The sequence below is a fragment of the Cercospora kikuchii genome, assembly GCF_019650295.1.
Source record: "Cercospora kikuchii DNA, contig_00007, whole genome shotgun sequence".
Lineage (NCBI taxonomy): Eukaryota > Fungi > Ascomycota > Dothideomycetes > Mycosphaerellales > Mycosphaerellaceae > Cercospora > Cercospora kikuchii.
In genome coordinates this window covers 1,310,159-1,336,743 of record NW_025408588.1, presented here as the reverse complement: position 1 = coordinate 1,336,743, position 26,585 = coordinate 1,310,159, and the positions used below count along the sequence as shown (strand labels likewise).

Here is a 26,585-nt window from a genome sequence, read left to right as displayed (position 1 = left end):
CACCTCCTTTGCAGTTTGGAGTTCTGAGACCAGCTCTTCATCATCCTCCCCTATGCACAAAGATATCCACCAGATTGCTTTGTACTGTGACTTTGGGGTGATGGGTGTGTGTGTCTCATGGGAGATTGTGTGATACAGGTCTTCTCCCCTCAAGAAGATTTCCATCCTTCTGAACCATCCTTCTGCATTGTCCTTGCATAGGATTGGGCATGGTCTTTTCTGAAGTCCGGAGGATTTGTCTTGAGTATCCATTGTAGTCTTGTAGAATTAGTATTGGGTCAGATGGAAAGTTGTCCTTCTGTCCCAAGGAGAATCAAAGCGGGGAAAAGTCAAATGATTGCAGGGTTCTTCCTATACATGGGTCACCCTCTGTCCCTCCTCAGATTAGAGCCTCCTGTTGGAATGATCCGGCCATCAAGCAGCCGTGCTTTCCTGCTGGCATATGGGAATCAAGGGAGCATACCACTTTGGCACCCTCCAGCTCAGGACTTCCTGTAGCTATCCCATAAGACAAAGGTAGGTTCATGACTCCTCTTGATCCTGGATTCACCATTGGCCTCCAGAGGTAGTGAGAGGTTCAGGCAGTCTCTGAAGTGTTATGAGCCATCAGCAGTCCATGTCAGAACTGCCTTGCAACTGCTTCCTCCCTGAACATAACATATCTGGTATAAACCAAGCCTTTGGTTACTGCAAGATCTTCCTTTGAGAGTTGGCAAGTTCTCCCAGCACCAGAGATAAGGTACTAATCCAGACAGCTTGGGGTGCAGTCTCTGAAGTGTTATTCTGCCAACAGCAGGTTTGGTGTACTGCAGGTTGCTGTTACACTTTCTGCAGCCCTCTGTTGCAACATCCTCTCCCCTTGTTGTCTGTCTTGGTGTCCTCACTCTAACTATCATTCCTCAATGCTCTTCTCTCTTCTGCATTTGGTCTCAGCTGCAGGTGGGCTGGCTGCAATTCTGCATGCAGCTGCACCGCTGTTTTCAGTCCCTCAGCTAGGGTCCATGGGGTCCTACACCCAGTTGCAATCTGGGACTCATGTTTAACCATGGAAAGGGTTTTGCTCCTTCTTTATACAGGGGCACATTGTCCTTTGTCCCTGAGCACAGAGGGCACAGTCCTTCCTCTGTGTGCCTGTCTTCACCCGCAGGCTCCTGGCGCAGTCTCTGCTGCTACTGTCCCTGTTTATACAGCCACAGCTCGGGCTGTTTCCTTGCTCTTCTAGCTCGGTGTCTCGCTGTTGCCAATAGCGTTCCTGTTGTCCTGCCTTCGGCTTCCGTACTCTGTCGGTGAACCGCGCCTCGCCTTCTATCGGAGCTTGGAATACAATAGCGCTAACCCGGGCTCATAACCTGTTACGAAGTTGCGTATCGTCGCATGTTATCGGGGGGCACTAAGGGACCCTCTCTCGTATTGTCGGGCAAAAGAGGATACAAAACTATCTACACTATCGAATGGTACTATATAGGGGCTAGTATACAGGGTCTGGGGTCCCGGGTATATAGGAACCAATATACATGACTCACAGCAGGGCCCAGTGGAGTGTCAGTTCACAACACAGTCCCGTATTCCGGAGGCTCTGACAAGCGCCAAACAACACCACATCGGGAGCCCTCCCGAGAGCTTCAAGAATCCCTGGCCGTCGTTCCGTGAGCATGGCAGGCTTGAAATCTTTAAGCTTCGCTTCGGCAGCCATCCAGAGAAGAATTATGTGCCTGTTCCAGAAGGCCCTGGCGGGAGTCGATCCAATCAGCTAGTCCAAGTCTTGGAGCCGACTTGGGGTGTGGATCAACAGGATAAACTCCGAGCCACTTGGATTGGACACGCTTCGTGGCTGATTGAGACCCCAGTGCAAGAGCGTGCTGAGCGAGGCGTGAGAGTTCTGTTTGATCCTGTCTTTAGCGAAAGGACTTCGCCGTTTAGTTTTGCGGGGCCGAAGCGGTATACCCCGACACCTTGTTCGCTGGATGAGTTGCCTGAGCCAGATATTATCTGCATATCTCATAATCACTACGATCATCTGGTCGGTGCTTTTGGGTATCGGAAAAATCAAAATTCTGACTGACTCGCGCGCAGGACTTCTTGGTGATCAGCACTCTGTATCAGAAGCTCCGAGGACGCCTGCACTTTTTTGTAGGGCTAAACACCAAGAGCTGGTTCCTCCAGCATATTGGATGCTCTGATGAAGATGTGACTGAAGTGGATTGGTGGGACAGGCACAAGATATCGGTCGAAGGTGTCGGCGACGTCCAGCTGTTGTGCTGTCCAACTCAACACTTCTCCGGTCGTACTCTATTCGATGCTGGTCATGCGCTGTGGTGTTCGTATGCGCTAGAATGCAATGGCAAGAAACTTTACTTCGCCGGAGACACCGCCTACCAGGCCGATGGAGCTCCTTCGCCATGTCCGGCCTTTGCCCAGATCGGCGAGCACGTGGGACCTTTCGATTTAGCCTTGATACCCATTGGACTTTACAGCCCGAAAGAGGCTGCCGCATCGGTTCATGTTCATCCCGAGCAGAGTTTCGAGATACATAAAGCTGTGCGCTCCAAGCTCAGTATCGGCATGCACTATGGCACGGTGCGAGGTGGTCTCAGTGGCGTGTTCGAACCAGTCACGGATCCTCCTCGGCGATGGAGAGAGGTAGCCCAGAAGGAAGACCAGTGGCGTGGTGGTGGAGTAGAAGGTGACGGCTCACCCGTCGACGTTGCGGGTTCTGATGGGGTTGGCCTGTGCCATGTTGGCGAGACCGTAGCGGTTTGAAGCGTCAGGCCTCTTACCGGCGGCGATTGCGACCACGTCGCACGGGCTCTCTTCGAGCATTGCGTCGGAATTTGTAGATCTCGCTTGGGCCTTCTTACACACGTGGCCTGGGTCTTGTTGGTGTTTCCATGTGCCACATGCATCTCTGGCAAGCGTTCCGAAGTCAAGGCCAGCAATTCGGAATCATTCCGAGGGGATAGCCAGGCACCTGGAAGAAAGCCCACTGCAACCAAGAGAAAGCCTTCCGCTGCCGAGGAGATAGACATGTGAGATGTCTGTACGAGGATCGAGATCACTCATCAAGTGCAATGATTCGAAAGCAGAGAACGGGCGAGCGTGATCAAGCACGAAGTTATCTGTTTCTGATCCCCCACCTTAACCGAGCTAGCAACCTCTCCACTCGGCTAGGTGACAGTACCGGGGCCTGCAATGCCTTCATGTGGTTTGTTATGCCGATTGCGGCGAACTAAGTGCAGACACAGCCAATCATGCAAGATCAGAGCTATTCTGTATGCTCTCCTAGACCAGGTCATGTCCGTGTTCGAAGTGGTGGCAAGTCGACTGAGTCATTCAATACTGACTATACCTTGCGCACTGGTACGGGCGATCCAATAAGCTTCTGGATCGATTGATGGTGCCACAATTAAGTAGCCCTGCCTGGCATGCAATAATCCATCAGCCACAGTGACGGTGTGGCCTTGGGGCAGAGAACAAGATTTGGCTATATCACTCGGTGTGCGACTCTGTATGCAGATAACCACGGAACCGAAACAACGATTGCAATTGCATACCTCAACAAGTTGTCCGCTTGCCGATCCTGCAAAACTTGCCCGATTCCATCGCAAGACACATACTGCAACAGAGGACAGAAGCCCATACCCAATTTCTCGGTACAGTATTCGAGTTCGCATCTGGTCCGAAACTCTAGGAGTTGGATTCCCACATGCAGATGAGGGCTGCAGACCGTCCCGTGAGCGCATCGGAAAAGAGTCGGAAAACGTCCCCCACGCCCGCATCTGCCATTTTCATAGAGTTGCATCGCAATGGTGGCAAGGCATTTCTGGTAACCCGTACGAGTCCTGGTTGACGTGGTAGCCACGAGCCGATGCATGGGCACACCGTCCGGCTGAATACTAATCAAGATGATCTGATCACCTTCGGCTCTTCGGGTTCTGCACAAAATCCGCCTCGCTACCGTATCGAGTGAGGTGTATGGATGCAAGGTATGCACCTGGAGAGTGCCATAGCAGCGACTGAATCATTGCGCACTCGAGGCGGCGTGTGACCTTACTCATGCTCGTCGTCTTTTCCTGTGGAGAAATCCCGACGCTTATAGTCGATGATGACGAAGAAGAAGAAGAAGAAATCTTCATGGCCTATGGGTCCCGCTCACGCTGTTCAGAGACTGGACACTCAGAACTTGATCGGCATGTGGCATATGCTACTCCTGTGCACGAGTTGCTTACTCTATATGTGTTGAAAATGCTGCCGTCCTTCGAGGCACCTCCATCTGTATAAAACTGCGAAGAGGACCTCTCGCCGAGACCATACGAGAATTACGAAGGAGACGTGCACCCATTTGCCGATTGTCCTACCAGCACCTGCTTGTTGGAGCGCTCTTGTTTTCAACGGCCGTAACATCGCCAGCAAGGTTCGCTACCATGTGAGGTTTATGATCAACAACATCGTTGTCTCATGAGTCGTGTGAATTAAACGATAGCCCTGCGACAGACTCGTCTCGGTGTCGATGGTCTATGCCATTTCGGCGAGGAAAGTCGCAAAGAGGCGCAGGTGAAGTTGAAGAAACAACGCTCGGCGCGGCCGCGAGCGGTCTTGGCAAGGCGGGCAAATTAAAATTTGCTGACAATGTCATCGTCCTCATTGCTCAAAATCCCAACCTTGCATGTCCTCCGCAGACGACATGCCGTCAACATGAATGGCTGGCCTGGTGACAATCCGGTGCTGGAAGCAACAGCTGGCATCAGCACCGCACATGCCTTTGAAAGGCAGCTTCAAGGCCAGGAGCTAAGTCTGAGACGACCGGAGCACTGCCAAATCTGTTGAAATGCCTTCTTTCAGACAGTTTCAACGGCATGACTGGTACCGCTCTCAGCTCTCACTTTCGAAGTATTACAATTCTTTCCCAGATCAGACGATTCTCTATTGAATTCTTAGCGGCGAAGTCTGGCGTATCGAGGCCGCTCCCAAGCAGGATAGCGCATGAGTTGAAAATCTGTGGCAGCTCGTCTTGCGAAACAACGTAATAGGAACAGATCGCACTCGTAGGCTAGAGTCAGTACCCGGTGTTTGCGGAGGTATTTTGCCCTTTCACTCCGCCATCTGTGAGCATCTATGAGCAGCCTCTGCACAGCATTGCTCCAGTTCAAACGCAATCCACAAATTCAGACAGATGATGTTGAGTAGCATGACCAGTCTTTGAAGTTCGCAAAGCATGTTGCTTTATCCGTACGGTGAAGCGCGCTGGGCTAGCATGAGCATGAGCATACTGCAGGCTCCGTGTCGAGATGCAACCACGCACGATCAAAACACCAATCAGGCGCAACAGGAAGCATCTAGGATACGAGAAATCGAGAAGAAGTCTTGCGCGGCTGCTGCCAATGCTGAGACATGCAGAGTTGTTCATTGGTGGACCATCACAGTGCAGAGACCATTCAGGTGTTCCGTCGTGAACTCACACAAGCAGTATTTCAACATGAGCAAATTGAGCGAGAGAAAATTGTATACCATTCACATCAGAATCAGCACAAGCTCAACACGATGCCAAAGATCAAGACTGCAACAAAAGCCAGCAGCAAAGCTGTGGCGAAGAAGAAGGAATCAAAGCCGATCAAAGCACTTCCAGTAACACTCCTTTCCGGCTTCCTGGGAGCAGGCAAAACGACGTTGCTTCAGCACATTCTTCGCAGCGAGCATGGTTTACGCATTGCAGTCATTGTCAATGATATCGGAGCGTGCGTTGAATCTCCGACTCCGATTGATTATACCCACTGACTGGGAACAGCGTCAATGTCGACGCCAACATGATCCGGAGCACACATCGCTTGACCAAGACCCAAGAGAAGGTCATTGCACTCCAGAATGGCTGCATTTGTTGTACACTACGAGGAGATCTTCTCGAAGAACTAGTTCGACTCTCCGAATTGGCAGAATTCGACTACATCATCGTCGAGAGCAGTGGTATCTCAGAGCCAGAGCAGGTGGCTGAGACATTTGATGCTCGACTCGCCGAACAGATCAGCCAGCTAGGAGAAGGACCTGAAGGACTTGATCCCGATACCTTGGCTTCATTGAAGCGGATCAAAGAAGCTGGGGGATTGGACAAATTTGCGAAGCTGGACACTACCTGCACGGTACGGCAGATGTACCAAAGATATTGTTCAAGCTGGCACTGACAATTCGCACAGGTCATTGACGCCTTCACCATGTTCCACGACTTCGAAACAGCAGACTTGCTCTCCGCTCGGCGGGACGATGTTACGCCAGAAGACGAAAGGACAGTCTCTGATCTCATGGTCGATCAAATCGAGTTTGCAGATGTGATCGTGCTAAACAAGATCGATATGGTTGGCAAGAAGGATCGTGCTCGCATCCTGGACTTGATCAAGAAGCTCAACCACCGAGCAAAGGTCATCGAGTCGAACTATGGCAAGATCGAGGTCAAGGAGATCGTCAATACTGGCATGGTGAGCCTATCAGTGCCCGACTGTCGGCGTTTGCAAAGCTGACATGTCTGTAGTTCAACCTGGAAGTCGCACAGACTGGATACGGCTGGCTTCAAGACCTCCACGCCATGACTCTCAGAGAAGTCAACGGCAAGAAGATGGTCACTCCCAAGCCTGAGACAGAAGAGTGAGTGAAGTCCGTCCTCTTTTCAACAGCATCGACTGATCAATCTTAGATACAACGTCCGCAACTTCGTCTACGTCCGCCGTCGACCTTTCCACCCACGACGACTCTTCGCCCTCTTACACGACAAATTCATTCTCCAACACCCTCAAGTCGAAGAGGAAGAAGGAGACGATGACATCGAAATGGAAGATGACGACGAAGACGAGGAAGATGAGGATATGGAAGACGACGAAGAAGAAGAAGACCCCCTCGAACTCCCCTCCAACCCCACCATCCTCCAAAACAAACGCCAACACCCCCTCTTCTCCCGCCTCTTCCGCTCCAAAGGCGAATACTGGCTCGCAACCCGCCCCGGCCGAGCCGGAGAATGGAGTCAAGCAGGCGCAATGCTCACCCTCGCCGGCGGCCGTCCCTGGTTCTGCACCCTCCCGCCATCCGAATACGAAACCGGCAGCGAAGGAATCGATGAACTGGTTCGTCATGATATCCAAGCTGGAGGGAAATATGGTGATCGAAGACAAGAGCTCGTGTTCATTGGCGAGAATCTTGATATCAAGGGGATTGAAGCTGAACTTGATGCTTGTTTGTTGAATGAGGAGGAGTGGAAAGTTTGGGAGGAAGTGATGGGCGCTGGAGAAGGGCCGAATCAGAGGGAGTCGATGGCGGAGAAGGAGAAGTTGTTGCAGGATGTTTTTGATGACGGGTTCCCGGACTGGGATGATGGCGAGGAGGAGCATGATCACATGGATCATGATCATCAGGGACATGGACATGTCAAACGTGTGGACTCGCACAGTCCTAGTCGGCCTGCCAAAGCGAAGCATGGGGTGAAGAAGGATGGGACTGTCTATTGAGTTGCAACAGAGCTTTTGTGAAGTGTATGTGGTATCTCGTGAAATTCGTCAGCACGTATTACAACCCTCTGCCCCATCATGCCTTCGCCTCAATCGTCGCACACTCTTTCAGAATGCTTCTCTTCCACTTGGCATAGTCTGCTCTCCTGTCGTCGCTCAGCCAATCAATAGCAGGCTGAAACATGGTCCCAAGTCCCGGCAATAGGCCAGCGGCACCAAGGTCATCTTCCAGAAACCCATCCACCGGAAGCGCAACTTTCCCGCCGTGTTTCTCCTTTCTCCTCAATGGAGTTTTCGTAGGCCGCTTTCGAGGCGTCACAGCTTCTTCATCACCTTCATCTTCCATCTCGACGTCCTCGTCTTGCTGTTCGGCTTCCTCAACGTTCTCAGGAACGTTTCTGTACCATTCCATATTCAACCAGCCGCAGTCCTCCGCTTCTAGCATATAAAAGTCCACAGGTTTCTTCAGACTTCGCAGTGTGATATTCCCAAGCTCTTGTGGTAGAGAGGCAGCGTTCGATATCACGTACAGCTCCACAGCCTCGCAAGCTTCCTTTCTGACCTCTGCAATCTCTTCCGAATCGGCCTCTACTCCTCGCATCCTAGCAACAGCGAAGAGCAGCAAAGCGACAACCAGCGCAGGCCACTTCTCAACGGCAACCGCGTCCTCGGCGTTCTCAGCTTCTGCTGCTGCGGCTGCCGCCTGCGTTCTCTTCGCTGCACTCTGCGGTGTTCTCCGCCTCCTCTTCGCCACAGGCTCAACACTACTCGCACGCTTCGTGACCCTCGACGCAATCTCTCGCACCACAGCCTTCGCTCCCACAACCACATGTGGAACAGCCTTCGGCGTCCTCGTAGCCCTGCACACCTGCCGCACAAGTGGCATAACAAAAGCTGGAACTCCCTCAACCTCTTTCTCACCATCTTCTTGTTGTCCCTTCTCAGCAACCTCCCTCGCCCTCTTCATCCCACTTACAGTCGGAGTCTTCAACTTCGACCCAGCACTACCCGTCTCCCCACTCCTCCCACTCCGCTGCGGCGTACTCGCACCCCCAACATCCCTTCTCCTCTCCACCCTCGGCGTCCTCGGCGGCACAGGCGCACTCAAAGCCCCATCAAGATACGTATACAATTTCTTGTAAACCTTCGGCGGACACGGAGGTTTCGGCTTGTCGAGTTCGAGATCTAATCGTTTCTTGAGCCGTTCAGCTGCAATATGCGCGCAAGCATAGATGCGTCCGATTTCTTCTTCGGGTTTCAATGAGGCGGCTTTGGAGCGCGATTGGGCGAGGAGGCTGCTGGCGAGGGCGATAAGGTCAGGTGGGAGGAAAGATATGGTGGGGAGGAGAGTCGAGAGGGCGGTTTCGGTTGGGGTGGGCATGATGTGTGTGTGTGTGCGTGTTGGAGAAGAGTGGACGATTGGAAAGGGAAGTTGTAGCTTGGTAAAGCTGGGTGACGCGTATTGAAGCATTGAAGACGCGATTTCACGTGACCTGTTTCATACTTATATTGTGTCTCTATGTACTCTGCCATCGCTGTCATATATCCAACAGACCCGCCGAGACGTCCAGCAATCGCTACCTATCGTGCCAGCAGTCAAGCAGGAGCCAGCAATGCCGATAACCCGACTCCAGTGCCTCACTGCTGGTCACTATTTCCCATCTTGAATATTGTACGCCTGGAAAACATTACGGCACACCGTTTCTCGTCCACGGAGCGCTTCGGCAATAGTATTCCTATGTCTTCTACAGATATATCCAGAATTAGGTAACGGTGCAATTGCAGATGCTCCCCACGTCGCCAGATCTGGTCCGCCTGGTGGTTGCTGCTCGTAAGCTTCGCGCAACGCCTGTATGTGGAGTAAGGACAACCAAGTCGCAGCAAATGCATGGCCTAGGTCTTGACCCTCCACGTTGGGTAAATGCTAGCCTCCTGTCGTACGTATTCCAGAGACCGGAACCTGGTCGTCAGCCGATTTTCTATTTTCGCGCTCGAATCCGGATCGACCGGGTCGTCGATGGTTTATGCTTCGCATGAGCCTGACATATCAGAAAGCCTATTGACGGAAACGATATTTTTGCATTTGTATGTGTCTACACAGGTCCTGTATATGGTGCGTAGCGCCAGATGCGAGCCTTCATATCTCCAGAGCCGGTAGCGAAAAGTGTACCCATTGGGGAAGGAGCAACGCTGATAACTGCGAAATAGTCAGTACGCACGCAACCAATGCCTGCAAGACGTTGAGAACTTACCAGAGTTTTTGTGTCCCTGAAGCATAAGTTGCGCCTCTCCAGTTGAAGGATCCCAGAATTGAACTCCGCGATCCTTTGAACCAGACATGACCCAATTTCCATCAGGTGTGAGCGCAACAGAAAGGACAAAGTCTTTGTGGCCTTCAAATGTGCGCACGCACTCGCCGCTCTTGGGGTGAGGGGGCTGCACGCTGCCTGGGTAGCCACTTCGTGGGTTGAGCCTCCACATGCGGATCGTCTTGTCAAGCGAGCCAGATACCAAGTGCTCGCCATTGGGAGAGAAAGCGACAGAGTAAACGCTGTCCTTATGTCCTTGCTCGCCTTCGGTGCGCTCCACGAGCACACCAGTCTGAGTATCCCAGATTCTGACACTCTTGTCCAAAGAGCCTGCAGCAACGTAACGACCATTAGGCGACATAGCGACAGTAGTAACGCCGTCCTCGATGGCCAGAGAAAGCACGCATTGATTGTCCTGAAGATCCCAAAGTCTGATAGTTCTATCACCAGATCCAGAAGCGATGTATCGGCCGTCAGATGCAAAGTCCAGCGAGTAGATGTCCTGGTCGTGACCAGCAAATTGATGCCTAATGACCTTCGCTGCGATGTCCCACACACGAATGATCTTGTCCTCGGCGCCGGTGGCCAGGTATCGTCCATCAGGGCTGAAGCACACGCTTCGAATGTACAAGTCGCCCTCTGCGGCAGTGTTATTGTCTTGGAGGTGGCAAACTTGCTTTCCACTGTTCACATCGAAAATCTGGGCGGAGCGGTTGCAACCAGTTGCGACAAATCGACCATCTGCACTGAAGCGCACACAGCAGACCACACTCTGATGAGCCAGGCTGTGGACGAGATCGACATCTAATCTGCGCGGCATCTTTGGGTTGAAAACCGCATGCCAGTCATCGCCTTGCTTCTTGAGATGTGGTGGCAGCTTCTCCGGCTCATATTCGCACAGCTGGTTGCCAATTTGTTCAAGTTGAGCAGGACTGTATTGAAAATCTGCTGCGATAGTGGTGTGTGGATTCTGGCTCATGTGGTTCGGTGGTGGCGTTGGGCGAGCGACAGGATGCGGGGAGCCTGGATAGGCAGCGGCTGGGTTTTGCTGAGGAGTTGCGGGTCCGCGCAGAGGCCCAGCGGCACCCAGGCGTGGCTTACCACCGCCAGGAGACGACGTTGGCGGCGGAGGCTGTCCTCCATAGCCATTGACACCTGGCGGGCCCTGCTGTTGTTGCGGCGCGCCATAGGCGAAGGGATTGTGCGGCTGTGGGGGAGGTTGGTTCAAGCCCGGCGGTCCTTGGCCTTGCATATGACCGGGCATACCAGGCTGACCCTGCGCATCGGTGGGAGGGGGCGCAAGTCCTGGACCGCTTTGCCCGCCAGCCATGATGCCTTGGAATAGATTCGCGGGACCATGGCCAATGGCGGGAGGCGGCGGTTGTGATGGAGCAGAGTGAGGACCTTGAGACGGGCCGCCTCGCTGCTCGAGCTCATGCTTCAGGCGGGCAATCTCTTCTTCATATCTGCAGTTTCATTAGTGCTGTGATGGCTTCGCGCGGTGTTAAAATCCCACCTCTGTTTCATGGCGACATGTGACGCCTCCAGCTGATAGATCTTGGTCCGCACCAGCTCCATCTCCTGGATCTGAGCATGCACTGTAACTCATGAACTATGTCAGCATTACATTCTGTGAAGGTCCGTCCCCTCCGTGCCCTGGTTGCTGAGTAGATGGATCGTGAGAACAGCAGTTCAAGTTCTCGCGATACAGGCCACGCAGCATCCAGCGCGCTTCGGCGCCGTTTTCGCCATGATGAACTGAGCGAGCGCGACTCACATGAATGCTCGTTTTCGTTCGAGCGCGCAGTGTGCTGCTCAAACTCTGCCCGCACCTGATCCAGCAGCTCCGCTAGCCTGTTTCCAGGCTGCGGGCCTGGGGCCATGCCGCGATGCGCATTGTACATGTCGCAGTGTCCGGCTCTTCGCGCGCGTTATCTGCGCACCGTGATTTCAATGGAGCCGTGCGTTCTTGCTGCGACGATGGCGACGATGTTCAGTGCCCAGCGCAGACGAGCGAGGAAGGGGAAGTGCGGAGACGGTGTCCGCAGTCCGTTCGGTCGTCAGATCGGGTGATGGTGGGTATCGAGAAGGGGGATTGGGATGGCTGGATGGATGGTGGGGAGGGGAGGGAATCTCTCCGGCGACGAGGAACGAGACAGAGAGAGATGGAGGAGTTGGTGCGGTAGGGGAAGGCGAAGCGAAAGGCAGCTCCACGAGGCGACGCAGCGCGCGAGGGAAATGCAGCTGGGTTTTGACGGACGACCACAACGTTAAGCTTCGCTGCTAGCACCATGCAGGCGATGCAGCTGTGGCTCCAACGACGGGACCCACTTCGCATAAACATGGGTCGTGGCAGACGATGGCGCTTCTTGCACCTCTTGGCGGCAGAGAAGAGACGTCCGCTGTGCAGCCATCCCCAAAACGCGCGCATCCCTGCCCCGAGCGCGCTTCTGCATGTCCGCCCTTCTGGCAGCGCATCCGATCCGAGCGCCCGCTGTTCCCTCCGTCTCCGCCCCCTGGCGTTGTGGGCAGCGACGTTGTGCGAGCAGCAGTTGTAGTACTCGCTCATTGACAACCAGGCGCACAGCACCAGCACCAGCCGGCAGCGCCAGAGACACGGCAGAGGCCTAGTCTGACATCCATGCGCACGGATGCATCGCACTGCCTTGCTTGGTCTCTGTTTCTTCGGCTGCACGTTCCGACCTGGTCGCCTCCAACCCTTCTGCAGCCCGTACGCAGGAGCAGCATCAGAACATCGATATCACCCGCACTCCGGCCGACGCAGCCTCGCTGCCCTCTCAAACACGCTCGTCGAAACTCTGGCGATCGGCGCGCCGCGATGATGACAGCGCCATGTCATGGGCACGGCCAGGTGTCGTCGACGCGGTGTCTGCTGAACATGGTACGCAAGCACAGCAGATCCGATGCAGCGGATCCATGCGACTGCACATCGTGTGTCAGCTTGAGATGATTGAGGCAACACAGACGCGATCTGCCTCGCTGCCGCCTGTGTGTGGGGGTATCACGGGAGGCTGCACGCTGGTTGCATAGACGACATAAATGGTACAGTCCACGTTTTAGACGCCCAACACAATGTGACCGAGGGGAAGTCTGGTAGCATCTCCACCAAAGCCTGTGCTCCAGTGCGATGTACAAGTCTTCTCCTGCACTCGACTTTCGCCGTCCGTGGGGAGCCCTCTACATCTTCATACGATAACGTTTGCGGGCGCCAGGGTCAGGATATGATGGTGTGTGGTGGTGGGCAACGGAGAAGCACGCTCATCTGGAGTGCAGGAACATTTGGCTTTCGGGCTGATTCGACAAAGTTGCGGCTGCCGCTCGCACCTGAACGTGGTGCATGCCAGATGGCGCACAGGCAGAGCCTAGGTTGCGAGCTGCTTTCTGCCGATTGGACCGCTGCGACATGTATCCCATCGTCTTTGGTTGTCGACTGCTCTCGCGGTGTCGTCGTCCTCTTTGACTTTCTACCTGCTGCACAACCGCCGCCCGTTACATGCAAGTTCGAGAGTCAAGCACATCACGTCGTTACCGAGAACAGTTCTTCGGCCCTTCAGACTTCTGAACGGCTATGCGAATGATCGTACAGTATCGACTTCCTCCAATGACATGTCGTGTTCAACCTGGAACCTTCGACAAAGTCTATCGTCCGTTTGACAAGCAGCACCGCTACCAACTATGCGGTCCGCCGGTTGCAGCGAAAGCCAGGTCAAGGCTGCATGTGCCGCGTTGTCCGACCTTCGCGCCGTGCCCTATAGATGCGTTGCGTTGCACTCGACACATTGGGTGGGCAGCGTGTGATCACAACTACCCGCGTCGACTTTGCAATGTATACCTGGTACCCTCGCCCTGCACGACGCCTCGATCAGCAGCAAGACTGGCCGGCTATATCAGCGCCTCGTGTCTCCCTGGTCATGTGCACCGCCTCGAGGGACTTCCTTCACTCTCGTGCATACAAGTACATCGCCGTACATATTACCCGTGTTCTTTCCTGGTCAGATGCATGTATATTGCCAAAGCATATTTGCCGTGCCATCTTCAGGTGAGATTGGTCTGGAATCGATCTGATGCCTCATACAGCCATTTCTCATCTTCGAGTTTCTGCATGACTTGTCTTCGCAGACTCGCCATAAGCTGTGGCTTCTCGTGTTCATACTCTAGGACCTCACAGATTAGCGATATGTCGACAGATAGCACATGTGAATACTGACCGTCTTCCATCGTCTTGCTATGTCTCCCACCCATATGTGCTCCTGAAGTAAAATATCTCCTCGCCAGCTCGCGATGGTACGTCTCTTCCTGCTCCGGCGTCCTCTCCCCATCCTGCTGTGAAGGCGCAAACATGGCTTTCGGCGCCGCAATCCCCAATGTAGACGCGCCTAGCAAATAGCTCCCATCCGGTTGTCTATTCACAATATCCTGCTCTTCCGCTTGCTGCTGTCGCGGCCTTAATCGTCCATGCCTACCTGTATCAGGTGATCCATGCCTCGTCCTACGCGTCTGCTGCAATTGCGGCTGTCGCGTTTGCGCCAGCAAGCTGACCTCCACCTCGGAGTCTGAATCCGGGAGCACGACATCCTCTTCTACGCGCGGCGTGGTCCGGCTCGTGGGTCGACGGAGGAGAGAAGGCGCGAAGAGATTTGCGGGCTGTCGAGTACGCGTAGAAGCGGTGCTGGCTGCATTGGATCGGAGGTTGGTCTGTGAATGGTGGGATCGCAAGGATGAGGCTGCTGCGGTGGTAGAGGTTGTGAACGGATCGTGAGCTGCTCTGCTTAGAGGCATGTTTGATTTTTTGATTTTGAATTTCCCAAGGCTATGGAATAGGAAGAGAGCGATTGTATATGACGAGGTTCATGCGATTTCCTGTTACAGATGGTGGATTGCGGGATTAGATAACGCGGATGAAGCTTTTATGGACGTGAGCTACGCGACTTGTCGAACAACCTTGTCATCGCTTTTCCACATGTCATTCACAACTTTTACCTCCAAACGTCCAGCGAAACGCTCACTCTTAACTCGATGCCTTGTTCAAAATCGTCGTCACAAGCACATGCTCCTGTCTCAGACAGCTCTCTGCGGACAGCTCTCTGCCTCTATACCTCCCTCTTCGTTACACTGGGGAGCGGGGACTTCCATCAGTTTTTGGAGACAAAATCATATTCTGATACTTGCTCCTACAGAATACTGTCATGTCTCCTACAGATTGACGCGTCAGAATCTCGCCCAGAGCCAAGCCAGTAGGCACAAAAGTGTCTTTAACGTTGGAGAAACTCGTAGGGTCTAGCATTTGCTACACATCCCAGTGCGCCACACGCAGGAGTGGCAAGCCAGCAGCTGAAGTTCAGCTGATCATTGACAACAGATGTTGAAGGCCGGAGCTTGCCATAGTGTGTCTACACATGAACAAGCTCATCAATCCGATAACGACAGGTACATGTAGCTCAGCTCAGTTCCTTCCCAAAGTAGAGTCTTGGTAGTGGCACGGTGCGATCACTCGTTAACATTGTCTGCCTCGGCCATTGTTGTGTACATAGTCACTTGCTGCTCAGACCATCTCCTCCCGCCTCATGTTCTCTTAGGATATTAGCAGCCTATATCCCCAATTTATACAAGATTGGTTTCAAGAGCGAGCACTCTTCTCAAAAATGAAGCGAACAATTACAACCGATCGTACTGTCTTTCATCTCCAGACCAATGGCGATGTAACATTCGATTTCCGAGGGGGCCCGGCTATTGTGATAAGAGTACCTGGCGGAACTGGATGGAGAATGCCTTTCCACTGGCATTACCATAGACTCGATGCTCGTGAAATAAATTGCTTGAGCGGACGACTGCACATACACTTGCAGAAATACGACCAGCCAGGCAGCGAAGATGATCTCGGCTCTACTGGCTTCAGCAAAACATTCAAATTGGACGACTGCGCGTCGTGGGGACCAGGTTACAATCGTGAGGACGCCTTGGATCCAGCCAACTCGACTCTTGAAGTCGTGCTGGTTGCGACCCCGGTCCTGCATCGGAACCTTTGCAGCATGTCTCTTGATCAAGATATCTTTCCGAGTCTCGACTCTACCCCTCTGTGGTTGAAGATGATGTTCGGCTTTTCCGCCCCATTGCCAACGTTCAGACAGTATTTGCTGGAGCTATCGTCGCACGTACAGCGCCAGCTCACTCTGTATGCTCATGACTACTACGAATATCATGGCATCGTACGATTCACCTTGCTGTGGCCATGGATGCTTCCTGGGAGATCACCGAAGCTGTTGCGAACATTGGAGCGCCGCAGTATGTATTGGATCTCGATCTTCGTTGCGTGGGTGTGCTACTGGTTTGGGGCACTCGCCTGCGGGATGAAGCCTCTGTATCCGGAGTACACGCCGGTAGTCGTCGAAGATGAACGTAAACGTGCCGTGGAGAAGATCTGAGTCTCGACCATGATGGGGACGAGGTCCGACTCCGAGTCGACACGATGGAGGTGGACAGCGTCCGATGATGGGCCGCTGAGCCGGCGGTGACGGTGCCTGGTGTTGAGTGCGCGAGGGCGGCCAAGATTTCCGTCTGCCATAAAACGTCAGCGCACGACTCGAAAGCACTCACCATAGGCATCCAGTGCTGCGAGACACAAGCTGGCTGACAATTGAACCATCCGCCTGGACCTGCGTGCTCATCTTCTCCAGCCCTGGGCAGACTGCCGAGTCCGACACTGTCCGCGAGTCCGCGAGCGTTGACCGCCATTGACAGCGACTTCTGCGTCGCCTCCGCCGAATCAGTTGTGCGCTCCAATTGAATGCCGCCTCTTCTCCAACTCGAGGCCAGCTGGCGACGAGGCTGATGAAAAGTGAATTCGCGTCGGCCGGCGGTAGTGGAAGGCCAGCGACACGGTGCCTCTGGACATGAGCAAGCTCAGCGGCCCAGTGACTGGTTCAAAAAATAAGAATAATCTTGAATGTCACCGTAGTGACGTTTCAGAGATTAAACTGAAAAGAACAGATACCTTGGAAAGGTACAATTAGCAAGCTGTCGAACGATGAAGGGGATGTCGCGCCAAACTCACTACACTTGATCTTTCGGACCGTTAGCTGATTATTCGAGATTGGGATAGTGGATGTTGACGTACCTAAGCCAAAAGGCAAAGAGAGCTGAGGAAAGAAAGTGGAAGAGTGTGCGAGAGTGCGCGAAGTTTATAGTGGCAGCGGACGCCAAGACGCTAGCGCGTCGGCGCGCTCCAGCCCGCGACTTCGCATGACTCAAGCTCAGCCCTGCCGCACAGTTGCAAGATGTCGCCAATGCACCTTCATCGCTCACGTCAGGTCGCGGCACTAGGCCCAGCAGGATGCCGCCGACCCTCGTCGTCTGCAGCATCAAGTGCAGTCAATACAACACCAGAAAGCCGCTGCGGACAGCATAACGGCAACTTGGAATCCTCTTCGTTCAGTGACCTCACCGCGCGACCTTAATTCTACTCCTGCATTGCCGGTCGAGATGGAATGCCTCGAGCACGCTTGACAAGGCGGAGGTGCTAAGTGCGCAGAACTTTCGAGTTCTTCCAGTAACGAGCGCCGAATTCAAAGTCCTGATTTCTGTCCTGCTATCCAACGATGGGCTACTCGCGGACAACAGGACCGGAGCTCAGAGCCATCTTCACGTGCTATCTCTCATGCCGAACGTGGTCTTACGCCTGCCTCGGTTCTCGATACAGGAAGCCTTAGCTATGCTGCACAAGGCAGAGACACGAGGATCGAAAGAGCACGCAGTGTTGGTCCGAGATTCTGGTTTACTTTCCTGCGGTCGACAAGGCGCGAGCTACATGCAACTTCCGTCCTCACAGATAGATTCCGACCTTAGCCTTGCGCCAGCCCTATACCCACGAAAGCCATCGCAACCGCTCCACCGCACAACTCCACGGCACCACCATCAAAGCCTCTCGGCCCCTGTGCTGCGATCCAAGTATCGGTGACACACACCAATGTCCACGCAGTCAGGATTACGCCCATGGCCTTCTGATCTTTCTCGCGGTGGAGCCAGAGTAGACTTGCTGCTACAGCTACATCGCGTATGCCCAGGAACTGCATTCCCCTAATCGTCATGGCCTTGCCCTCATCTGTCGTCAATCCCACGATTCCAAGCGATTGCGCAGCGGAGAAAGGCGCGATCATAGGCCATGTTCCGAGTCCTAGAACAAGACAGGCAGTGCCGAGGCCCAGACTTCTCCAAGTTGACTGGGATAGCAGATGATGTGGAAACGCCATCTTGCTGGATGCGTTGGCTGTTCTCGAATGTCAGTTTCAGGGAACTACGCAGTAGGTTTGATGAAAATAGCTGACAAAGTCCTTATTCTATCGAGTGCGGATCAACGGAGCTAGTTGTATTTCTGGACGAAGGGCACGGTTTTGTTATTCCAGATTGGTGAACGAGTGACGACTTTGAGGCAATCGATATTAGCGATACTCGAACCACCACGATATACGTCTCTTACCTACAGTTGCAATCTATGTAAGGTCTGACAAACGAAGATGAAGAACTTGGCCGCGTGCACAAAATTGATTTGACATCAAACTCGCCTTCGACTAATCATCATCCCGGGATTTTCATAACGCACGGCCGTCACTCCAAACATGAAGTGTCTTTGAGTGGCCAGCACGGTCAGTGTTGTCTTAATACCATAGCGCGACACAGCTGGAGCAGCGCTTGGCGTTGGTGATCTACTTGATACATACCATCGCTGCAGCAACGTCTGCTACTGGATGGAAAGGTAAAAGAGGTAAAGATCGAAGTCAGAAGACAGTACTCGAGACCGGAACAAACTTGATCGGGCACTGATGACGGCAGCTAGGGTCAAGCAGCAGGCTGAGTTGCTTGGCCACTCGTCCTTTCGGGTCGACAGGAGACTTGAAATTGAGAAGGCGGGCTGGAGACGGCTGTTGAAGAAGAGATCCGTGCTAGGATGCCGTTACAAGCAGGTTACACACGAAGTTCGTTCAGGGCTCACTCTTTCGTAGTAGTCTACCTACCACGCCATCGCTCTGCTCCTTGGTTCAGATGACCTCTTGCTGTCGCAAGTCTTCGTTCGGTACTTCGGTCTTTTCACTCAGAAGAGTAACTAACTAACGTGTTAGCAGAGCAACGTTGTGAGAGAGAGAAGTAAATGCTACACCTTGATACTGCAAAAATGGATTGTCCAGCTGATACTCTTCCTTTTTGCGTGTCTCGGCTGAAAGTCTTCATTAAGCCCTGATCGGTGCGAGAAAGTGCTTGCCCGTTCGCTCGTGTATTTTCGTCGTGCGCGAGATGTGGTGTCGAGAAATGTGGTCGGCTGTCGTGGAATAGGCACGATATGTGTTGGTCAGGAACCGAGCGCCACGGCTATCCTGTAGCGTGAGACACTACTCGCATGTCCGCTTGTGAATCTTCGTCGTACGCAAACTTTGAAGGCGACAGGTGTTGATGGTGATCTGATAGTTGCTGATATTGATGAAAGAATTCCAGAATCTATGGGTAACGTGATTCGCGTCGTTAGGAGGATGCTCTTTGAAGATCTTGCTGTAGGTACGTAGAAACAGACTAGTAGTGGCCGAGATCTAGGAATCGGCGAATGAGGTCTCGATTACGTTTCCTGGTACTCATAGTAAGCTGACGATGGCGGTGCATATGCCAGACGTTGCAATGCCTCGCTCCACGCTCATTCCGGGGAGGTAAATTGGACAGATGAAGGTGGCCCGTCAAACGCCGCCCGTGACTGGCGCAGGCGATAATAACAGCTGCGGCTTCTGTAGTATTCTGGACGACTTCCCTTTCCACATACTTTGTTGCTACATTCTAGGAGAGCTCACATCGACTCTTGGATCAATGCACGCAGGCAGAGGAGTATGTTTGCGTTGTCGAAGGAAAATCAACGTAGAGCGAAGATGGAGCGACGTTCGAGTTGTCACTTCTACGCTTCCCACAGCCAGCAATTGTCTTTACAATATCGCCATACAGCTGTACAGCTTCACTTGCAGAATCATTACGGTCTATCTTTCGTTCTCTCTCACTCTTAGTTGGATTGTTGTGAGGAATTGATTAATGGACGCAGGCCGACATTTTCACTTCGGTCATCAAACACTTCCGTGCTTGTGCTTCTCGTCCAATGCAATCGCCAAAGAGTCTCGTCTTATTCCAGAGCTCATAACAGTCCTCAGCTAGCTGGCTTGGCCTTGGATAAGACTGTGTTAAAGTGAGCCAACTGAAACAATTTCGATGGCTTTGGAATCGCCATCTTGGCTGAGGCTGAGCATGTCAGCAGCGAGATCTATGTTCAATTGGAAAGGTGAACTATGCGTGGCAAAAAGGCTGAATAACAACTCGATCTTCCATAATCACGCGCGTCAGCAGCTTACTTTGCGGCCTATAATTCGTGATTTAGAGCACGGAGTTGCGCAGCCAGCCTTCTGATCCAGTTACAGCGGTAGCCACTCATGCCCCTAAGATCTCAGTGAAACTATGCGTATTGTGACGCTCCAGAGAAATATGGTCCTACGCCGCTGAGGATAGGCGTTGAGATTCCACGCGAGCCAGTTTGATGCCCGCAAAGTGGAGCTCATTATTTGGCCATCAAGGGCACATGCGCCGTCACAAATTTGAAGGCTCAGGACAGTGTGGACCCGAAGTGCCGCAATTCGAAGATTTTCAACGTTGCTTAGGAGAGTGGGCGGAGATGTGTGTTGCGTTCGTGTGTGTAGTTGAGGATCTGGTAAGAAAACGAAGTGAGGTGGTGTTCTTGCCTGAGGCACTTCTGTCGTCGGCGAGAATCCACCTTCACGCACGCTGATGCATCTCCCACCTCAATCACACTCTTCTCACAATGTCCATCACAATTGAGCATCTCCGCCGCCATGCCTTATCGCATGGAGACTGAAATCCTGCTCCAGGCTTGGTCATCGCCTTGACATATTCGTGGAACGTTCCACCAGGACCACCACCTTCGGACCACGGGGCACCACCAGCAGCGGCCATACTCTTATCTCTGCAACTCATCCGCTTTGCCATGCCACCATCTTCTATGCAGCGCTTGAAACTACGAGCATGCCCGACTTGCACTTCGATGGTTCGTGGAGGCCTCACCTTGAAGAAGGTTCGACCTGGATGAAGGCCAGCTGCATCTCGTGGGATGGTGACGAGGCTGCAGCCTGGCTCATCCATTTGCTCACGGCGCTTGGGCGGCCCCCGCAGCACGCACGACGGAGAGTGATGTCCAAGTCCTGCGAATGTATGAGCTGCGAGCCGGCAGGCTTGTCGCAGTCTGTACAGGGCACCGCGTAGAACGTCTTCTGCATTTATATCAAGCGGATTCCCATCGACTTGCAATGAGGACAAATCGAGGCGCCGTATCTACCATCGGCGCTGTGTCTCAATTGTTCCTGCGGGCGACACGGCCAGCTTCGCTTGTGGCGTGCGTTCTCGTGGAGGCCGTCCCCGTCCAAACAGCAGCATCCTACCGCGCAATGGAGCTGCACACTTACATGCAATGCCGGGATCGCTCTACGGTAGCGCCAGCTCCGCCATGCAAGGACAGCCAGTGCAAGCGACACGCACTTGCCCACTTGTCCACCTGGTGCTTGCACGGCCATCGCCTGTTCCGCCTGTTGCTACAAGGCTGCGCAGGATGCCGGCGTGGGTGCGGCGATCTGCAACCCCACCTCTCTGCTATCTCGAGAGCCTCCAGTCGCTGCATCGCCAGATCCCAGGCATCCCAGCTGCTCAAGAGTGAGACTCCAGGACCACGCGCTCGGACGCCAGCTGAGCCAGTGATTCGTCGTCAAGCTCTTTCCGGGACTGAGCAATGCAAGTCCGACGACCTTGACCGCGTGCTGCCACGACATCGCACGAGCTGTGTTCAACCGTGCCTGATCAGCCATGGCATCAGCGATGGCGCTCGGTTCGCGCTCCGCGAGCGGCTACCCGTCTGTGTTGGCTGCTCAACGTTCACATAGCAATCGAATCGATGAGCTCAGCTCTGTGCACCACGACTGGCCTCGCAAGCCCGACCACGCTCGGGCTTGGACGAACGCGGGCTGTTCAATATGCAGCGCATCGACGCGCTTTGCAGTTCAGCGAGCTAAGCAGTCAGTGGCTGCGCTAGGCGAAAGATGTTCTGCAGAGCTAAACGCGCATTCGGTAAGGCCCAAACCTATGGCGCATGGGTGCACACCTCACATCGCCTTCGCAGCCACGTCTGGGTGAGATGCACCCGCAGGCATCTCGATCTCCACTTGTACCTTTGTATCGTTTGACTTTCGTCGCTTCACCCTTCACCCGCCGTGTTGATTCTAGCTTCCTTCTTTAGTGCTACGCGCATGCATGATGGGGCTATTGTGGCATAAACCCGTCCGCGCTAGCTTGTCGTCATCCTCGATCAAGAGCAATGGACGAGTGCGCGTGCGGCTTTGTATTGTGGGCACAACGATCAGGTACGCGATCGCACTGATGCACGATCAGGAGCTGTCGCCGCTCTGATCTTATAGCTCTTCAGTAGCCCTCGCTGCGCTCGTGCTCTGAACCAACATCCTGGGTCCAGGTGTAGAGCATTGTCACCCTGGCGCAATTGCTCGCAGAGCCTTATGAGCACTTCCTAGACAGCAATCTCACCAAAGCACATACTGTCCCAACATGGCCGGAATGCGCCCAGGAAGACCACCGAGTCAACTGTTGCAACGACGATTGAGCCAAGCACACTACAATGCAACGGAAGTGCAAGACATGATGGCTCAATTCAGCATGGCGTTCAGGCCAGATGCCAACGCAGCCCTATCGCTAGCCTATCTCCAGGAACAACAGCGTCTGGCGATGCAGACAGGCTCTATAGCGCCAAGTGATCTGGTCAATCATCATGCGACCCAGGACATGGACATGCTTTACGCCGACAATCCCTCGTACAATGCATACGCCATGCCGGAAGGATACAACAACGGGACCTTTGGCACTCTGTCCTGGGCAGCACCGATCAGTACGGGAGTGCAGCCTGTAAACCACCCGTCGATACTTCGAAATGAGAGCTACAGCAGTTCGAATAGCAGCGACCCAGGCATCAAGAGGGAGGATTTGTCTCCTGTACAACCATCTCAAGTGTTTTTCGATGCTGCGGCATATGCTTCAAGTCCGGATTCCCAAACAGGAAGCGACGATACGGAAGAGACTAAGCCAGTGGTCTTTTCCACCGAGATTGACACATTGATGCGAGCGATACAAAGTAAGACCGATGCCGCAAATCAGGAGGACACGCCTCAGAGCGCCAGAGCACCCGAAGCCAGTCCGAACAAACCCAAAAAGAAATACTTGTGCGACGTAGCAGGATGTGGGAAGGCATTCTATCAGAAAACACATCTGGAGATCCATACTCGGGCACACACTGGCATCAAGCCATTCCTATGCAAGGAACCATCGTGCGGGCAACGATTCAGTCAGCTGGGCAATCTGAAAACACACGAACGACGACATACCGGCGAGCGACCATATCATTGTGATATTTGCGGGAAGACCTTCGCGCAACACGGCAACGTTCGGGCGCACAAGATCGTGCACACGGCCGCAAAACCTTTTACGTGCAAGCTGGACAACTGCAACAAGCAGTTCACACAGCTCGGCAATCTCAAATCACATCAGAATAAATTTCATGTGGACACCATCCGCCGATTAAAGACTCGCTTCGAGAACTTTAAAGAGGGCGACGTCGTCGATGCGTGGGACAAAGAGATGTGGGAGTATTTCGCAAGCCTGTACAAGAACTGCAATAAAGGCATCAAAGGCCGAGGCAAAGATCGAAGGATCAGTCTCGGACAGATGGCGATGCATCGACGAGACAGCATCACCGGTGCGATTTCAATGAATGGTCTCGCTTCGCCAAGCGATGGGCAGCAGGCTTCGATGTCACAGGGCATGTATTGATATTCGACAGGGGATGGTCATGTGGAACAAAAACGGAGGTGTTTGGAATAGCAGACCGGCGCAGTCTGGCGAATTACTGATTGACTGGCGTTCGGAAACCACTACAACTGAGATGCCAGGAGCTCCCAGCAGGAGCTTGCACGATGATGTTACGACGAGATGATTGAGATACCCTACCTGAGCGAATGATAGTCTAATGTGAAGCTTCTCTAGTATACTTTCAAGGCGGAGGCGAAGTCCTTGCCCGTCTCTCTCCACGAACTACATCTCCTGACCTCTACCTCTGGCCCTCTCAGAGGCCGCAGTTCATGCTTAGCACATCATGTGCCTGCAGCTTGGTGCTGTCAGAGCTCCACGCCGCATGCTCGCTTCACAAACCTTCCCCTCACTCACTCATGAACCTTGTTTGCAGAACAGCAAGCAGAGCCGCCTGCTGCAAGCCGCTAGGAAGCGGGCTGAACTCCTCGAAGCTTGTTAGAGCTGTTCTGGCAAATGCCAAAGAAGGCGGTGTCGAACTTTCACCAACCTGATGAGCGGCCTGCCGTCACGAGAACAGCGGGATAGAGCTGGACATGCAGATGAGCTGGCTGGAAACTACGTCACACCAAGACTGATCCTCCAGTGGCTGTGAACTATCCACCCAGGACTGAATGTCTTCACAATCTGGTATACCACAAAATCTTCGCGGTGGTGGGCAGACATCGCGAAAAATATCTCAGCCCTGCGATCTGAAGATACGTAGTGCCTCTCCCAAAATTCGGTCCTACCACTGAAAAGCTGCGACACATCCATCATTGAACCAAGTATAGACATCGAGATCGCAAATGCCATACAAGGTTCCTCCCGCCGGCACTACTCTCTTCCATGCCACAAACACAAACACGAGGCCGTGCCGCTTTTCAGCCTCCAACGGTCGACGACAAAGCATCAGACGTCATCGTCCTCTACTAGGAATAGGCTAACCTCAACTAGCAATCGTATCGAGCAGATCGCCCAACTTCATCAATCACAGGTCTTTCCAACCTGAACTAAGTCTGCACCTCCTACCATAGAGGGCCACGATATGCAGAGCAATGAGCTCCAGAACTTCTACGACCATAGCATGGCGTATTTGGAATGGACTTTGTACTGCGTGCCCGCCCGTGACGATTGTGGCTGCCCGCCTCGTCGGGGAATTTTCCTCTCCAATGGGTCGAATTGCAGAGCACAGAGCGCCGATTTTAATGACTCGTGACTTGTGGTTGGACGACTACGAGTCGATTGAGCTGGACATTTTCCGTGCCGGTTCAGCCACTGGATTGACAGGAACTGCATCTTCGATCCTCTGCCGATTGAGGTGACTGTGAAGATGCGGCGTCGCCAGAAGTTGATTCAGACTTTATTGCGCTCTCGTGATGTTTCCCAGCCACTGAAGCACTCACAAAAACTGCGAGGAGAATGGCGTCGTTGGCAAAGAAGAAGAGCGGCTAACATTTTGTCAAGATTGCAGAAAGAAAGCCATTTTCAGAAAGTGACTGTCGCAGCTACCAACCACATTGCATCTCACGGCCCAGCAAGCAACGCGCGCTGTGAGATCTCAGCAGAATTGAAGCTCACAGTCGCGCCAATCCCGAGCCGATGGCCATACAACAAGTGAAGCTCGTTCCTCGTCGACTTTTTCTTGCAACCTCCTCGAACCGGATTGATTACGCGGCGCGCTAATGCTCAGAACAGAGCCCACCCTGTAACAAGCCGTCATGACAAGCCTTGATGTCCAGAGCATACTGCGGGATTCGAGTTCCAAGATCCATTCTGGCGGATGCGAAGTATTTGGCCAGAAACGCCATGGCAGAGAGAAAGGAATGAGCCCGTAGTAGACGTGGTAACCCATGGCATATAGCAACATCTGAGTCCGAATGTAATGTGCTACGTCGAGCATAAATCGTCTTTGCGCATCGCAGGAGAAGCGGAAGAGTGCTGTCAACCAGTACGGTGGAGATTGCATGTGAGCACAAACGTAGTCGTCGAGTCCGGCACTGCGGGAATCCCGATCCTGGCCCACGTCGGCAACGAAGACAATAGTAAGTGGAGGCTTGATTACGATTCGCTCGTGGTCGGTATCGTGGGTGTCAACGTCCGCAAGAGTACGCTCAGCAAGTGATGAGGCCTCTTTCAAGCCAGCCTCATCAATTGATGCCAGGCTCCACCGACTCTGGCGATGCCGCGTACTGACTATCAGACGATCAGATACACAGCGGATGCTTCGAGCATTGATCCTCTTGAAACGCCATCGAGTCTCCATACGCAAAGGACTGCCGGCCGCAACAGTGACTGTGACAGTCTCTAGCTGGAAGAACGAGAAGTTGGCGACCTTGGAAGCTGGGAGCGTCAGATTCACATTTTCTGTCTTTATCCTTCGTTCCATGATGTGCTCCATGCAAGCTCGATATCTGGAAGCTCAATGCCTTCTATCGAGACACGGATCCTTGGAGATATACTACCTTTGACACTGTCGTCCCTAAGGGCCCAAACTTGGTGCGACTGCGATGACCTGCTTGCCAGCGTGCGAACGCTCGATCAAATGGTTGCCTTGAAGCTCGAAGTCGACTGAAGAACCTATAGCATTGTAGTCTTGAATGCCAAGAGCCCTGCAGCTCGTTCTCGCTCAGCTGTACCAATGGTCCAATGGGCCTGAAAGTAGAAGCAGTCTTGACTTTCTTGTCCTCCATCCTTCTGAGCTTGGTACCAACCACAGACGCCATATTCCTCCTGCGCGATAACGAGAACGTCAACGTCTAGTAAGAGAGGCAATGGAAAGTGTCGAGAGAGTCGTCGGAGAGGAATATGCTGCGCTTCAGTTACATTAATGTCCATG

At 53.3% G+C, this 26,585-nt stretch overlaps 8 protein-coding genes across 8 annotated transcripts; 3 read left to right on the top strand and 5 right to left on the bottom strand.

The window, feature by feature from the left end:
- Positions 1 to 5,538: 5,538 nt before the first annotated feature.
- On the top strand, positions 5,539 to 7,484 carry CKM354_001062100 (uncharacterized protein; the record flags this gene model as incomplete). The annotated part of the gene is made up of 5 exons (XM_044806084.1): positions 5,539 to 5,732; positions 5,783 to 6,131; positions 6,186 to 6,464; positions 6,518 to 6,630; positions 6,680 to 7,484. 5 exons carry the CDS (start codon positions 5,539 to 5,541, stop codon positions 7,482 to 7,484), a joined length of 1,740 nt encoding a protein of 579 aa, XP_044662019.1.
- Positions 7,485 to 7,560: 76 nt separating this feature from the next.
- Positions 7,561 to 8,865, bottom strand: CKM354_001062000 (uncharacterized protein; the record flags this gene model as incomplete). Its single annotated transcript, XM_044806083.1, has 1 exon — positions 7,561 to 8,865. One exon carries the CDS (start codon positions 8,863 to 8,865, stop codon positions 7,561 to 7,563), a length of 1,305 nt encoding a protein of 434 aa, XP_044662018.1.
- Positions 8,866 to 9,577: 712 nt separating this feature from the next.
- On the bottom strand, positions 9,578 to 11,697 carry CKM354_001061900 (uncharacterized protein; the record flags this gene model as incomplete). The annotated part of the gene is made up of 4 exons (XM_044806082.1): positions 9,578 to 9,681; positions 9,737 to 11,259; positions 11,310 to 11,391; positions 11,571 to 11,697. 4 exons carry the CDS (start codon positions 11,695 to 11,697, stop codon positions 9,578 to 9,580), a joined length of 1,836 nt encoding a protein of 611 aa, XP_044662017.1.
- Positions 11,698 to 13,849: 2,152 nt separating this feature from the next.
- CKM354_001061800 (uncharacterized protein) lies at positions 13,850 to 14,593 on the bottom strand (the record flags this gene model as incomplete). Its single annotated transcript, XM_044806081.1, has 2 exons — positions 13,850 to 13,968; positions 14,023 to 14,593. The coding sequence occupies 2 exons, from the start codon at positions 14,591 to 14,593 to the stop codon at positions 13,850 to 13,852; spliced, it is 690 nt and encodes a 229-aa protein (XP_044662016.1).
- Positions 14,594 to 15,456: 863 nt separating this feature from the next.
- On the top strand, positions 15,457 to 16,236 carry CKM354_001061700 (uncharacterized protein; the record flags this gene model as incomplete). Its single annotated transcript, XM_044806080.1, has 1 exon — positions 15,457 to 16,236. The coding sequence occupies one exon, from the start codon at positions 15,457 to 15,459 to the stop codon at positions 16,234 to 16,236; it is 780 nt and encodes a 259-aa protein (XP_044662015.1).
- Positions 16,237 to 17,652: 1,416 nt separating this feature from the next.
- Positions 17,653 to 18,060, bottom strand: CKM354_001061600 (uncharacterized protein; the record flags this gene model as incomplete). The annotated part of the gene is made up of 1 exon (XM_044806079.1): positions 17,653 to 18,060. The coding sequence occupies one exon, from the start codon at positions 18,058 to 18,060 to the stop codon at positions 17,653 to 17,655; it is 408 nt and encodes a 135-aa protein (XP_044662014.1).
- A 4,396-nt stretch (positions 18,061 to 22,456) lies between these two features.
- Positions 22,457 to 23,731, top strand: CKM354_001061500 (uncharacterized protein; the record flags this gene model as incomplete). Its single annotated transcript, XM_044806078.1, has 1 exon — positions 22,457 to 23,731. One exon carries the CDS (start codon positions 22,457 to 22,459, stop codon positions 23,729 to 23,731), a length of 1,275 nt encoding a protein of 424 aa, XP_044662013.1.
- Positions 23,732 to 25,307: 1,576 nt separating this feature from the next.
- Positions 25,308 to 26,135, bottom strand: CKM354_001061400 (uncharacterized protein; the record flags this gene model as incomplete). Its single annotated transcript, XM_044806077.1, has 1 exon — positions 25,308 to 26,135. The coding sequence occupies one exon, from the start codon at positions 26,133 to 26,135 to the stop codon at positions 25,308 to 25,310; it is 828 nt and encodes a 275-aa protein (XP_044662012.1).
- Positions 26,136 to 26,585: the final 450 nt, after the last annotated feature.